We start from the raw sequence: 15,620 nt of genomic DNA, 5'->3' as shown, positions 1-15,620 counted from the left end.
GAATAAATCAGAAAATAAATAAAATCATCTCAGTTTCAAATACCTCGACATTCGTATTCAATAAGTATTAAAAATTTCCCTTAATTATCCAAACTCAGTTTTAGTTAAAAACAAGCAAACGGGGTAAAAAATTGTTATTATTCAATAAATTGTTTTCATTGCGTTATATATACATATAAATATATTTTAATTTTTAACGCGATGAAAGCAATTGGATTTTTTTTACACAACTAGGTCGGCAAACAAGCGTACGGCTCACCTGATGGTAAGCGGTTACCGTAGCTTATAGACGCCTGCAATACCAGAAGCATTGCAAATGCGTTGCCGACCCTCACCCCAATCCCTCCAGGAGCTCTGGTCACCTAACTCGCCACAGGAAGATCAGGAACACAACACTGCTTGACAGTAGTGCTATTTAGCTGTGGTCTTAATATAGTACCTATTTTTTATCTTGTCACAAACAGACATAAGTTCAGCGTATGGGCCTGGAATATGTGGAACACATACGACGCGGGGTTCATTATATTCTTCCTAGTGGGTCTAACTCTACGCCTTCAAGCCGCCTCCCTGGACGTCGGCCGCGTCATATACTGCGTCGATAGCATTTACTGGTATCTTAGGATACTTAACATATTGGGTGTTAATAAGTATTTGGGTAAGATTATTAGTTATTAGCTATTCATAGTAATAAACCGTTCATTGGATCTCACCACAGCTTTTATTACTTAATTAATAAAATTAAAAGAAACATAACAACTCGTGCAAAATAATTTCAATGAACACACACAGTTTAGTTAAAAATATATAATTAATTAAATTTAGCAGATATTTTGAAATAGTTAACTTTAATTAACTTAATTTCAACTTACGGATCTAAATGAAATGATCTATTCTACTGATATTAAAATGCTGGTATTTAAATACATATATTAAAGTTCTCTAATAATAATAATTAATCTAAATTGAATAGTATAATATGATTCACCCACAATCTAAATGTTATATTCCAAATTACAAAATTAATTTTATTTATATTTCATTTATTATACCTAGTGTACGTGATACTAGTTTCATTAAGTTTATTAAACTACTCTGTGTGGAACTAGATTATTACGTTTGATGTTAGAAGTGTGACGTATAATTAGCCTATGTCACTTTTAATTAAACAGCTAATTTCACAGCTTTCGAATGGTAAAGGAATTATTAAATAACAACTTATCAGTAACTTTGGAATTTATTAATAACAATTGAACTGAAATTAGACTGTAAACCACTGTTTATATAAAAAAAAAACTTTTTCTCCAGATAGAAGATGATTAATAATCACACGAAAAAGTCAAATCTTTATTTGTGCTCGTGAAGTACTTGAAGTCATGATGTTTTTCTCTCCTTCTATAGGTCCTCTAGTCACAATGATGGGTAAAATGGTTAAAAATATGATATACTTTGTGGTGCTCTTATTGGTTGTGCTCATGTCGTTCGGTGTGGCAAGACAGGCCATTTTATATCCAGATAAGGAAGCGAGTTGGTACTTAATTAGAGGGGTAAGTTGATGAGATTATTTGAGTAATTAATAATATAATTGTTATAGTAAATTAATTACTAAACTTTTACGTATAAGAAAACAACCGTTCTGGTATAATGGTGCGTATAGGTGCCTAAAATACCGACGGTTTGCGGGTTCATTCCCGCTCGGGATGGATAATTTGCATTTATATATATTGCTTTCCGGTTTGGATTTCTGTTCTTGTAGGTCTCCCCACCGTGCCTTGGAGAACATGTTAAGCCATAGGTTCCGATTGTTATCATAAATACCTGATAGCGACCGTTACTTATATTAGGGAACCTATCCGCCAACTCGCAGTAGAACAGCGTGGTGAATTAAGCTCTAATGCTTCTCCTACATGCTGAAAGAGACCTATGCCCAGCAGTGCGAAGTTACAGGCTGAATCGTAACATATAATATAGTAATTAAGTTAATAGGTTTACATTTCATTGTTAGTTATAGCAAATCGCAAAATAAACAATTTATACAAATAATTCTTGCAATTTCAATGCAAAAATCGCAAATGTCACAAATATAAGAATAACGCAAAAGAAAACAAATTTCTAATATGAATTATCGATACCACGTCACTAATAATAATCAAAATATATGTTATATGAGTATATATGTAATTTTATTTCAGAGTAATTTATTATAAATCTTCATTCACTCAGTTTTAACTAATGACATCTAACTAGTTTTCTACGGTATACCTTTGCTATAACTAGAATAATCTAGTTAAAGCCGGTTGTCGTGATAGATTTTTGTCACTTTTTTTTCATTAAAACTAGTTTTTCTGTCACTTCACGTTATTCTACTAAATTACTGAAATCATATGATTTATACTGTATATACATTACTAGATTAGCTTGATCCAGTTTTCGTGACATAAAACGCTGTATTGTGCTCAGATGGTATAGAGTTTTCGTACATTAGTAGTTAACTTTGTGAAACTTGTAAGTGCAGTCGGATGGGGTCAATTCGACCCCACGCTATGACCTAAAGGTTGAGAAGCATGTGTTATTCAAGTCTGTAACTATCCCTATATTTATTTGAGAAAAGATATAGGACTACGCATGTTAAATTAAAAGATACATAATTGAGAACAAAATATTATAGCTTTTTTTTTTCAAAATGCTATATAGACGAAGTTGCTGGCAGTAACTTGATATTAAAAACTATTAATAATACACATACTAAAAAAATGATGCTGGACTCGAACTCATTTACGCACATTATGTATTGCAGTAAATTTAATGATAATCTCATATTTGGCGTTCAACTCGGAAACATTTTAAAGTACAATGCAACATTAACATCATTCGAATAAATTAAATTTGCGTCTCCACGGAAACTTAATTGTAAATGGACTTTAAGTGAATCAAAATATTGCAAAAGTTTTATTTTTTGCCATTAAATTTTTTTTGAACTATTATGGAAATGACCAACTTACTTTGAATTGTATATTTTAACCATGCAACAATGGGCATCACATTAAAATTGTCCCAAATACTTATAACTGTAAGAATTAAAAAACGAAATCTTTTAATTCCTCTTCAAAAGACATGGCAGCTACGACTTTATAATTGTAAGTTGTGGCATTAGTGTAATGTTATCACATATTCGAAAATCAGTATTATTCACATTATCACATAACTTTAAAGTAACCACATCATCTGTCTCCATCATCACTAACAATTCCAGATTTTCTTCCAACCGTATTTTATGCTATACGGCGAAGTATTCGCCGAGCAAATGGCGCCACCTTGCGGGGTCAAGGGCTACGAAGATTGTCGAGTCGGCCATTGGGTGCCCCCGGTCGTAATGAGCGTTTACTTGCTCATAGCTAACATATTACTAGTTAACCTTTTGATAGCCGTATTTAATAATATCTTCATCGAAGTCAACGGAGTATCACATCAGGTTCACTTATCTTGAATCGTAGTCGTTGTCTTGTAGTATTTTTATTTTTTGCAATTGACTATTTTGTTTGTGCGACTCGTATTGTGGTTATCTAACCATATTATCGACATCTATTATCGACACTTATTATCGATAAAATGGCTAAGACTTAGGAAACTATATACTATAATGACTCTTAATGTTAGGTTCATTGAGATTTACTCGCTGTCAAAATATATGTCACAGCGAAGTTAACATTTGTAGTTAAATGTAAAACTAATGTTATAAATTAGATAATCACACTATGACCCGCAAAGTTTATGATTTATCGATGTTTTAGTTTGCCTGTTGCGAGATTTGATTACGTTGGTTGGTGTAGGATGATTTTTTGTAATTAGTCAACTTTACGTATTTTGGTGGCTGTATTGTACATTTTATTGTAATTTAGAAAATACTAGTTTTAATTCTCGAATTATCTGTTCATATATTTTAATTTATCTGACCATGTAACCTTTTTTATATTTTTATGTATGATCATTACCATAAGGTAGTAGATAACCCAGTTGGTTTATTTTTGGTATCAGGTTTTTTTTATAATTTATTTTTGTGTTAGTATGGTTCAGTTGACCCGTAATTATTTGTAGGTGTTCTTTCAACCGTACTTCATGTTGTACGGGGAAGTGTTCGCGTCGGACATCGACCCGGAGTGCGGGTTCGGTATCGGCGACCATAAGTGCGTCACCGGCCGCTGGATCACGCCGATCGCGATGACTGTCTACCTCCTCGTTGCGAACATACTCCTTATCAATCTCCTTATCGCCGTCTTTAACAATATTTTTAACGAAGTCAATGAAGTCTCGCATCAGGTTTTTTCTTTTGCTTTTTACTTTTTTTTGTTTTGTTTCTATGTTGTTTTGATGTTTGTTTCAGAATCGTTTAATTTTTAATTTTTTGCAACTGTTAGCCTATAAATCTACTAATTAGTATTAATACTATTATCTTCTTTATTATTTACTTTTCATTTAATAGATAAAAAGCTAGTTGTACTCATTCGATTATATAATTTAATTGTATCTACAATTCTGAAACAAGCACATGCATGTGTAATATAATATACAATTAAAATTATTCCAATTTATATGCAAATAATATTGCGTTTGCTGAAGCTCGATGCCATTGTTCCTGAAACCGTAAAACGTGACTGATTCGACCATTAACGCATATAGTATTAGACCGTTAGTGCTTTTGATATACGTTGTTCGCTTACGTTGTGTAGTTGTGTAGAATTTCTTCTTATTTCTACATTAATTTTCATACGATATATCTAAATAATTTTTAAGAAAATTAATCTTTTTTTACCTTGAAAAAAAAAAGTATAAATTAGGTTTTCTCAAAGGACAACGAAAGAAATAAATATGATATTTCAGAATATTTGATGTCTGAAATAAATTTACTTAATTATAAATATTTTTAGTAATAACTAAGCAAATTGAAGTTTTTTTTTATCCTGTAGCCCAATTTTTAGAGCTGATTATATCAATGTCGTGTATTTTTGCATAATGGTCTAGCTAAGTCCAAAAATGGTTAACATTTAAATAATTCTGACTAAGCCACTAGCGGAAAATTAATATATCTTAAAACCACTAGGTATGGATGTTCCAAAGATTCACCGTGGTTATGGAATACGAGCAAAAACCAGTTTTGCCACCACCTTTAATTATATTTTGCCATATTTATGCCATTGGTAAATGGATAAGTAGACAAATAGCGCACAAGAGATTACAGTACGATAATGGCTTAAAACTCTTTTTGGAAAAAGAAGACATGGAACGACTGTACGATTTTGAAGAGGAGTGTGTGGAGGGCTATTTTAGGGAACAAGTAAGTTGTTATATATTTATAATTATTAGACGACGCGTTGGCGCAGCGGTTCCAGACGTTCCACTGGCTATTGCGCTGTCGGTCACCGGTTTGATCCCCACTTGCGGCAAACATTTTTATAGGTCGTATAGATGTTTGCTGTTGTCTTGGTGTTTTTGCTTATCTGTGGTGTTTTTTTTTTTTTTGGTCTCCTGACACGGGAGAAATTCTCACAAAGCGCGAAAGCCGATGTGTGAACTGTGTTTATTATTATTTCTTAAAATCAATCAAAACTCAAAATCAAAGTTTCTGCTTACTCTTAGACTCTGCTTTTTCTTTTATTGAATAGAACTTAATTAACCTGCATACCTCTTACAGCTGGGTAAAATCCTCTTCTTCATATAGAGTTTCAATTTACACATTACAATTATAATTTTTAAGTTCAAATATATTTGGATTAAATTTATAAACATTTAGAAAATTTAATATTTCCGTTAAATATTTTTAATATTTTTAGGAAGTAAAGTGTTCTAATTCGATGGAAGAAAGAGTTAAAAATACGACGGATAGAGTTGAACATATCACAACTAAAATGGAAGACATAAACCAGAAGGCCAATCTAGAAATACAGTCTATACAGGTAATATACAGCAACATAAAAATCGCCTATAATTATGTAGCTTTTGTTATAACAATACATATAAAATTAAAAAAGATTTAAGAATATCTCAATTATAACAATTTAAAAAAAAATTGCAGTTTTAGACTTAAAGCAATCCAATACCAATCCACAATTTAAGCTAAATGAGATCTGCCATTTAAGTCATAAATCCGTCAGAAAATCTCATTGAAATTCCGTTCAATAGTCAATCGGAAAGCTATAAGTGAGCTTCCGATAATTCAGTCCATTTGTAAATTTTCTCACAGTTCCATATTGGCCCTGTCAACACACAACAGGTCTACCGAGTGCCGACCTTTTTCTCAGATGTTTGCGATTTTTTAACCGAGTTCAAATAAAGGAGGAGGTTACTCAATTCAACCGTATATATACCGTATTTTTTTATGTATGATCGGGGATAACTTCTTCGTTTATGAACCGATTTTGATAATTCTTTTTTGTTGGAAAGAAGATATCCCCGGTGTGGTACCATGATAAGAAAACCAGGATCTGATGAAGGGATCCCAGAGAAATCGAGGGAAACTCTCGAAAATCTGTATAACTTTTTACTGTGTTTACCGATTTTATATATATATATTTTTTTTATTTATTCGAAAGCCGGTGTTTATCATGTGGTCACATTTAAATTTCATCGAGATCTGATTAAAACTTTTGGAGTAATCTTTGATAATGCGTATTTACTTCACTGTTTTTTCATCTACCTACGTTGTATTACTTGTCGATATAATTGAAGTCGGTTTTTTTCGTTTGCCTGCAAACACAATTATTGTTATTATTTTATTCATTTTAACCTTTTTTGGTTTAAATCAATTCTGTTTAGTCCTTTAAAAGGTACTTTGAAATTTATGGCGTGTAGCTATTCTAAGAACTTTAATAACCTATCTTATCACATACATATACATCTCCAAATACTATGATAACTCGTTTTATCGAAGATACAAGCTGCTACAGAAAAAATGTCGATAATTGCTACATTACTCAAGCAATTAGTTAAAATTGCTAAAGATAGCTTCTGTTTTTATTTCTCGTTAAAATAATCTTTAAAAAAAAGTTGTTAATTTTCATCTCCGTGATCCTTATAATCTACACCAATAACTGCAAAGACAATAATTCTCTTTTCTTCATTTTTCACTTTCTGATTCAGTTATTTCAATTCAATCATATCAATTATAACTATGTTAACTAGAAGTAGTGCTAAAAATATGAGACACTTGGCTATTAACCGGGTTTATGGCTACCCTTTATTTCCTAGTTTCTTGTAGTAAATTCAATTAAAGCTAAATCAGTTCAATGTCAGCAGTTACAAGCAGTCTTTATCCATTTTACGTATTTCAGAGCGTAGAATTTAGGTTACGTAAGCTAGAAGACGTGGCTGAACAAACCATGAACCACTTGGCTGTGATACATCGGTTCATGGCAACGCACCCATCACTAGTGAACAGAGGATCGACTGACACACTGGGGCCACCTCCTCCAAGCTTCCCAACTGGAGGACCTAGACTTAGAACAGCGAGTGACAGATCCGAGGTGAGTTTTAATCTGTGCTCAAATGTGTCTATAATATTTATTATCTGTATATACTTTATTTTTATGTCAATTTTTATCTGTTTATTCAATTTGAGTAATAATCAACTTTACCATGATATGTTGAAAATTATATTGTGTTAAAAACATTGTTAATAGTAGTTATATGTTCCATTTCAATGTTACGACTGTTATAGTTAACTCAATCGACATTTTTTTGTTTGCTGTTTAAGCATGTATCATTTTTTAACATTATCAGTATTAAATGTTTGTTGCAAAATCGTCCTTATTTCCTCACGTTACGTGTTCAAGTGGATGAGAGTTTCCTTATAATATATTTATGCATTTTTTGTTTGTTATTTTGTATAAATCCGTGTGCTTATGCGTATCTTGTGATCTGTCTTTCGGAGAAAATTCGATTTCATTCATTTGAATTAAATTACATTTGCTTATGAATTTATATCTATCAAAGTATTTTCGCGTAGAGTACATTCTACAAATGTACCCAATTTTTTTTCTAACGTTGATGACTGTTGAAACTTTCTATATACAAGTAAATATCTATTAAAAACATGTGGCAGTACTTAATTGGTAGCATCCTCTTGGTATGATGTAGTAAAATTTATACGTGCTAATTTAAATCTTACCCAGATTGGTATATCTTTTATATAAAGGGTTCTTTAAAATTTTAATATTTCATAACGATGGCGTCTTGATTAAATTTTTTTATATTAAGATTAAACCTGTTTCCGACAGATGATAAAAGTGCTTTGTTACTACATCCTTTAAAATTTTTCATCTAAAGCGTCTCGCTAATAAGAAATCTAGAAAGGGTCATAAAATAAATAAAGTTTTAACATAACGTCTATTTTCCGCAGTTATTCTAACACCTTTATAAACCTAATGAAATGGATATAACTATAAATCAGGTCAATGAACAGTAGTCTAAAAAATCCAAAGTTGATTTTGCTTTATATATGTATCTATTGTCAATGATTGTCTACAGTTTTTAGTTTTTTAAATTCATTTTCTAACGCCATCTTTTGGGTCTGTGAATATGCGTCGGGCACATAGCCCTCTATATTGGTCGTTTTATTGACGTAATGGTCGTTTTTTTATCATAAGTTTATCGTTAAAACTAAACTTGACTGTAACCCATGAACATATCTAATCTCAGAAACTTTAATTTTCAAGACAAATCTTTGAATATGAGTACCGATATTTAATACGTGAACGTATCACAAAAAGTCACAAGCTTAGCCCAAATTAAACTCCGGACACGGATCACATTATACTAGATGTGTTAACGTGGGTAAAACGGGCAGGTGCTGTCGGACAGCGACACGGGGGTGGCGCGGTTCACGGTGCGCCCGGTACAGGAGGAGGACGAGCACGCCTCGCAGCCCTCCGAAGTAAGCTCTTCCATACGATCTGCAGAAGTTCTGCGTTTTACTACCCAATTATATTTGTGGACGATTCAAATCATTCTAGCTTACGTGCGTCTATTTTTAATTAAAAATTTTGGAATTCGTGACAATATATATAATATGTCTATATTACCTACCGCGCTACAGTATGTAACGTGAACTTACATTTTTTCGTATTTTTTTTTCTTTTTGATGGTATAAAAATCAACATTAATTAATTAAGAATTATGTACATACCTGTGATTGGTATGCATATCTACTATGTTAATATTGTATATAATAAATTGTTATTATTATTATTTGTATGTCTGTAACTAACTAAATAAATAATAATAGAAACTTTTTATGACAAATTTTTCCAAAATCTCCCAAATTAAAAAAAATAACAATGTTCTTGGAACAATAAAATCAACTATATTTACAATAAGCTCGTTATTTCAAGGGGTGGGGTTATTGCACTACCGAAAATTATTGTGTAATAGTATCACTAGTCAAAACTATATATTTCAAAGAAGACGCACGCACAACTTTGCATCAAAATGAATTGAACGATCTATAAATTAGAAAAATAGTTTCGTATTGAATTTACGGGAAAAGTGTCTTAAACAAAAATATTTGCAAATTTGTAGATTACAACATTAAGCGTATCTACAGTAAATAATGTATTTTTGGGCAGTAAAATGTAGCTTTCGTAAGAGACATTTAAGGCTATAGAGTAATTTATTATTGTACAAGAAGAAACACGGGTCTTAAAGATCAGAGCGCTTAGTGTCGCGAGATGGCACCAGTTTGTTATTTTTATTTATATTATATATACAATAGTAGAGTTAATTCTTCGTAACGAACATTCTTTGCTTCTTTCTAAATCTCATGTCTATTACTTTTATATCACAATGCACATAGTATTATTTATTACTTATTCTGAATATTTCAACAAACATTTGCTCATGCTGTCTATTGTGTAAAAATAATTTTACACGTTTTACCCATTCAAATAACGTTGTCTAAAGTTTAAAAATTAGCTTGGCCGAATTTATACTTGCTATATCTGTTACATTTTTCTTCTAAATTCTTTGCGCGTATATGCTGTATGATTTTTGGCATACTCTCAAAGTTAATTTTTGTGAAATCATAATACAGTATGTCTAGTGTCAGTCTTGTCAGCTCAGCTTACTGCATAACCTATTGTTGTGACATCTCTTTGTTTATCATAATCTGCACCATCACACGACCGTTTTGTCGCTTTCTAACTTTTTAAAACTCTCCACAAAATAAAACGCTTTAAAAAAATATTCACGCTGTTTCCAACAATTTAGGATGAACAAGTTCCGTCAGGACCAGATGCGGTTGAAAAAGACGCAGAAGCGGATTCTATTTCGACATCTTCAGGTGGAAGCGTCGCTGGCCCGGATGTAACAGTGATCAGGCAATCTGCTCCAGCATCTACTCCAGCACGACAAAGATCCTCTGAAAGCAATAGAACTGAACCAAGCGATGAAAAGAAAGGTACACATAAGAACATATTTACATTTGAGTCTATTGTAGGATTTATGTTGAAAATGTGTTTTAAATTTTTTATTATTATTATCTATTGAATTTGGACGATTGAAATGGTGGAATATTTCATATAAGTTTTCTGGTTTTGCGTTGGCTCTGCTTAAATTCTAATTTTCGGACCTTTGCCGTGAAATTAATTATATTGATTATTTATATGATTATATCAGTCTCGCCCAAAGTTTTGTAGACTGAGTCAAGAAGGAGGGGTTTGCTGGAAAGTTGGATTGGCTCTCGATGATAACAATAAAAATATCAGGACATGCAGTTCCAGCCAAACAAGCGGCTTATTGTTTTCGAACAGATTGCCAAAGCGCAGAAAATACATTAAAAAAATATATTAGTATAGATCATATGTGGTCTAGAGTTAGATATTACTATAAATTGGTCTTTTGCCTAAAATTGTCAGTCAAGGGGAGCGTTTATTCCGATGTAAAATACTAGCTGTTTGCTGTTACTTTACTCTTTTAAAAAGTTTAATTTATTTTCTTCAGATTCTTGGTAGAACTCCTTTTCTGTTTTAATTTCTTTCTTATCAATACAATTTTAAAAATTCTTATTTATTATAAATACTATGATTATGATTATGATGTACCTACTGACCAAATCTTATTTCAACGTACCTCTTGACAAAATTGACGGTATGATTAGGATTTAGGATTGTTATTCTTTTTTTTTTTCATAAACAAAGTGCCATCGACGACTGACGACGCGTTCTTGCCAGAAGTGCGTGAGATACCATCGGATATCCAAAGCCTTCGTCCTCGGACTACTTCCGCTGGTACAAGACGTACAGCTAACACAAGACGGTAAGTCAAAGCATAACGATAAGTAAACGGCAGACAATGCTAAACATCATATCAAACCAATCATCGATTATATAGACAAGCAATGGACGATCATAACGTACCTACGCCCAAAATTATAGTCTTTCTGTTCATTCTTGTAATAATTTAAACAACAAAGTAATTTAGCACAAGCATTGACCAAATCAGAATTTGCCGTTAGGTGAAATTTGAAATGACCAACTTCATTGGAATACAGTAATAAATTTCAGAATAGACAAAGTTATAACGCTTATAGGAACTAGTTCCATTCATCCGTACAATTTCATGGCATGTTTGAAGTTTTTATTTATTTCACGTTTAGTTGTCCCAACATCAAATAGTTTGTCACTAATCACTCGCGAAATTGGCGAAACCGCGTTTTATTCGCGATAACTAAATTTATCATCGTCATGATTGTTTTAATTTTATTTTTTTTTACTTTCTTGCATCTGTTAGGAGACGATTGTGGAAACAGTAAGTCAAATAGTCATTTCGCGAACGCTTAGCTTTCAATAGCGGTGTAAATAGATGTAGAGCCTTTAATAGTTATAAAGTAAAATATTTATTATAAGTAGCTTAAATACACGCGTAATCTTTGGTTTAAAGTAATATTACATCCACACTTGCACTTATCTATCAAATTTACCATTTTTCACATATTCAACTAGCGTTTATCCTTGATTTTACTGACACATCCTATTCTGCAACTATAAACTTAAATAAATAAATATAAATCTGTCTCAAATATGTAATGTCTGTCTTAAATATGTAATTTAATGAACATTATTGAATGCAGTAAAATAGTTCATTATTAATTTTCTACTTGTGTACCTATTATCTTAATTATCTATCGAATTCTTCATTAAAAGTTTTCAAATTTTAAATATTCCTTTAGTCTAATAATTACTTTTTTTATCTTCGATTGTATTTTCGAAAAGTTACTAATTTTTTAAAGTAGATTTTGATAATGAAAGGTAAGAGTAACAAAAACATCAAAATTATAAGTACATTGTATAATTTTTTTATAAGTCCACAATAATATATTCTTCCGGGTAAGTATCTTATATTATAAACTTACATTACTTATATATATCATACTTTCAACACATTTCTTTCAGCACAAAAGAATACAACGCTTCATAAAAAAAATAACAAAATATTGCTTAAAGGTGTTTTCAGAAATTTTGTCCAAGTTTGTAATCGGCACACGTTTTTGTGACTAAAAACTGAATTCGTTTTTAATATCTTCTATAAAATTCTGCAGGCGTTCAGAAGGTGGTAATGAGTGTGGTATGGGTGGTCATCATTCGGTCCATCATCTGGCTCCAAGGAGACAGCATAGTCAGACACATTCGGAACCAGATAACTCCGCTGTTGATGTTTGTTCGCTACAAAACTCTGTGTCAGGTATTTATTACATCAAAACTTACACTTTTTTCGTACATGAAAATGACAATTCCTCCACCATTATACCATCCATCCACCTCCACCATCTACGCGACTATTTTTACAAATACTTTATATAAATTAAGGAAGACAAACGAAAATATATATATATATATATATATATTCCTCTTATAATATATTAATAACATATTTTCTATGCAATTTATTATTATCTATCAATTAATTTCTGTTACAAATTTAATGTATTTTAATCAACTTTCATTAATGTACTTTTTTCTTTTCTCGTCCAAGCTCTGTAATTTTTTAATAAGTTCAGGTTTTTTTTATACATTTTTATGTATTCTTATAATGAAACGTTATTTCTTTACAATGGATTTTTTGAAGTGTAACTTCTGTAGAATCGCTGTGATTCGAAACTCGATGAAACGAAAAATGGTATGGCGATAGATATGGAATACTGCTCAAAACGCGTAAGCGACGCATTTTGCGTGGCGCTTGCGATGTTTTTTCGAGACTTTGATCATCGTCGATAGAACAAATCGCAACGGCCTGCCTTCCTACAACTTAACTGAAGTTGCTGTTCTGCCGTGTGTTAATGCACACACACCCTTTTTTTCAGAAACCAAGAGAATAAATCGAATCCTATAAATGAAATACCATAGTCAATATGGGTGTCGTAAGAGGCGACTAAGGGATAACACAGTTCCACTACCACCTTGAAACTTAAAAAGCCGACCGATGGCGGGATAACCATCCAACTGCTGGCTTTTTAAATGCACAGACCGAGGAGGCGCAGCAGCGTCTTCGGTGCGACAAAGCCTGGCTGGCTTTTTTTGACCTTGAAACTGTAGTAAAACGGCTAAGCCACGCATTTTGACTATGGTGCAGAGTTTGTTAAGTTTGGGCATGTAGGAGATACACTTACGGGCAGCAGCGTCTTTGGTGCGACAAAGCCAGTACTGCGGTCACCAACCCGCCTGCCCAGCGTGGTGGCTATGGGCAAAACACATGAGTTCACGCCATTTTTGGCGTGAACTTGTGGAGGCCTATGTCCAGCAGTGAACTGTGATAGGCTAAAATGATGGTGATGATGAAATGAAATACTTACCTATCCACATATTTACTACTTATACTATATATTTTTATTAATTTTCCAGAAGCCTTCTTAATTTTATCGTCACGGAAATTTTAACAAAAGTAAAGCGGAAGATTTTGCTCTAAGTAATCCATAATTACGTTGTTAAGTCGCAAAAAAAACAGCTTTAATACCTCAAAAGGACTGATGGAACTAGTGGTCGCCCAGTGGTCGAAATTTGACCATAATTAATTTAAATTTTAAGTTTAAACATTTATTAAGGTTCTGTTGTCAAAAACTACACTTTTGTAATAATTAACAAAACAATATATATGCATGTGTGTATCAAATACATGGTAGGGTTTGTAATTTTTTTCTTTTAAGTTAATGTATTTTTATGCATAATCAAAAAAAATTAGCATTGTACACTTCTCTATATAAAGGAGGAGTATGAAATAAGTTTAAACACTTTATTCATACTCCTCCATCCGTGCTATTTTCGTAAAAAGGAGTACATAGCTTTTGCTTCACGTATTGATATATAGATTATATTTATTAGATGGAATTATGTTTACTCGTATTGAGTTACACGTGAGTATTGGTGTTTATAAGAAATAAAATTATGAATGTTATGATTATGGTGAAGAAAGAGTCGTAACAGGCCACTTTGTACCCTATGGAAAAAATCTCATAAACTTCATAAAAACATTGACAAATGATCTCGTACCGAGTTAGGCTTATCTTGTCTGCATTTGACCATTTTTTATGAGATCTATGAGGTTTTTTCCATAGAGCAAGTGTTGAACCTAACAACATACAACGGAGCCAACAACTTATACTAACAATTTAATTTAGAAGTACAATTTAATTAAAATTTAACTTTTGAAGTAAAACGTCTTTACGCTCATTTGACTTGGGGAGTAAGCTAGTGAATGCGTGACGAGAGCGTTACAAAAAGTGTGAACGGGCGAGGCAAACGGAGCAAGAGAAGTCGGTGTGAGCGCACATTTTATTTTTCTCTTCCTCTCATAGCCAATTACGTTTCGTATATCTAAGTCACAGTTCAGGCCTATTGTGCAGAAGTTTAACTTCAGTTGTGTGGTCTAAATCACCTTCTTTATTTTTCCGTTACTTTTCACCTAATTACAACTTAGAAATATATATTCAAACCACTTGAACATACTCGACCTATATATTTTATACTAATTGTACCATCAGGTCGCCAATCTGGATGGGAGGCGACCGGTGGCGCAACCGGTATGTCAACTGGTAGGACGCGAGTTGGGGGCGCGCCTCGGTCGCTGTTGCTCGCCATGCACGAATACACGAGTATCACGGATGAGCTGGAAACTGCATATGGATTGTTCTCACCACCGCACACGCCAAGGTTAGTGAAGTTTTATTGACTAAACTTTTATATTTTACCGTAAAATAGGATTTCTTCGACTAAATTTCATCTCATTATCGTGACCTTGAAAGCAGCTGTCGTAATATTTATTTTCCAAAGCATCTATGCCTTTTCATTTCAAAATAAGATTACACGTGATTAGATACATACAGTTCTGAAATATTCATTATTATAACTTTGAGTTTTTTTTTTTCGAAACAATCTAAGGTTGAATTATCCTATCTAAATATTATAATCGTCTATAATGAAACTAGCTGACCCCGCAAACGTTGTTTTGCCATATATATCATTAACCCCTTTACCCCCCCCCCCCCTTACAACTTAGGGGTATAAAAAAATAGATGTTGGCTGATTATCAGATCTACCCGATATGCACACAAAATTTCATAAAAAATGGTCCAGCCATTGTGG

At 32.5% G+C, this 15,620-nt stretch overlaps 1 protein-coding gene across 1 annotated transcript in view; it reads left to right on the top strand.

Moving 5' to 3' along the window:
• LOC123661421 (transient receptor potential cation channel trpm) overlaps window positions 1–15,620 on the top strand; it is a 104,062-nt gene that overhangs the window by 81,157 nt on the left and 7,285 nt on the right. Inside the window, exons 18-28 of the mRNA XM_045596382.1 lie at window positions 465–655; window positions 1,399–1,544; window positions 4,093–4,314; window positions 5,096–5,329; window positions 5,826–5,948; window positions 7,323–7,514; window positions 8,837–8,923; window positions 10,255–10,444; window positions 11,184–11,301; window positions 12,584–12,726; window positions 15,020–15,188. Coding sequence (XP_045452338.1) covers window positions 465–655; window positions 1,399–1,544; window positions 4,093–4,314; window positions 5,096–5,329; window positions 5,826–5,948; window positions 7,323–7,514; window positions 8,837–8,923; window positions 10,255–10,444; window positions 11,184–11,301; window positions 12,584–12,726; window positions 15,020–15,188 — 1,815 coding nt within the window. The remainder of the gene's footprint in view (window positions 1–464; window positions 656–1,398; window positions 1,545–4,092; window positions 4,315–5,095; window positions 5,330–5,825; window positions 5,949–7,322; window positions 7,515–8,836; window positions 8,924–10,254; window positions 10,445–11,183; window positions 11,302–12,583; window positions 12,727–15,019; window positions 15,189–15,620) is intronic.

This window comes from Melitaea cinxia, chromosome 17, assembly GCF_905220565.1.
Source record: "Melitaea cinxia chromosome 17, ilMelCinx1.1, whole genome shotgun sequence".
Classification (NCBI taxonomy): Eukaryota; Metazoa; Arthropoda; class Insecta; order Lepidoptera; family Nymphalidae; genus Melitaea; species Melitaea cinxia.
This window is presented reverse-complemented; position numbering and strand designations above follow the sequence as displayed.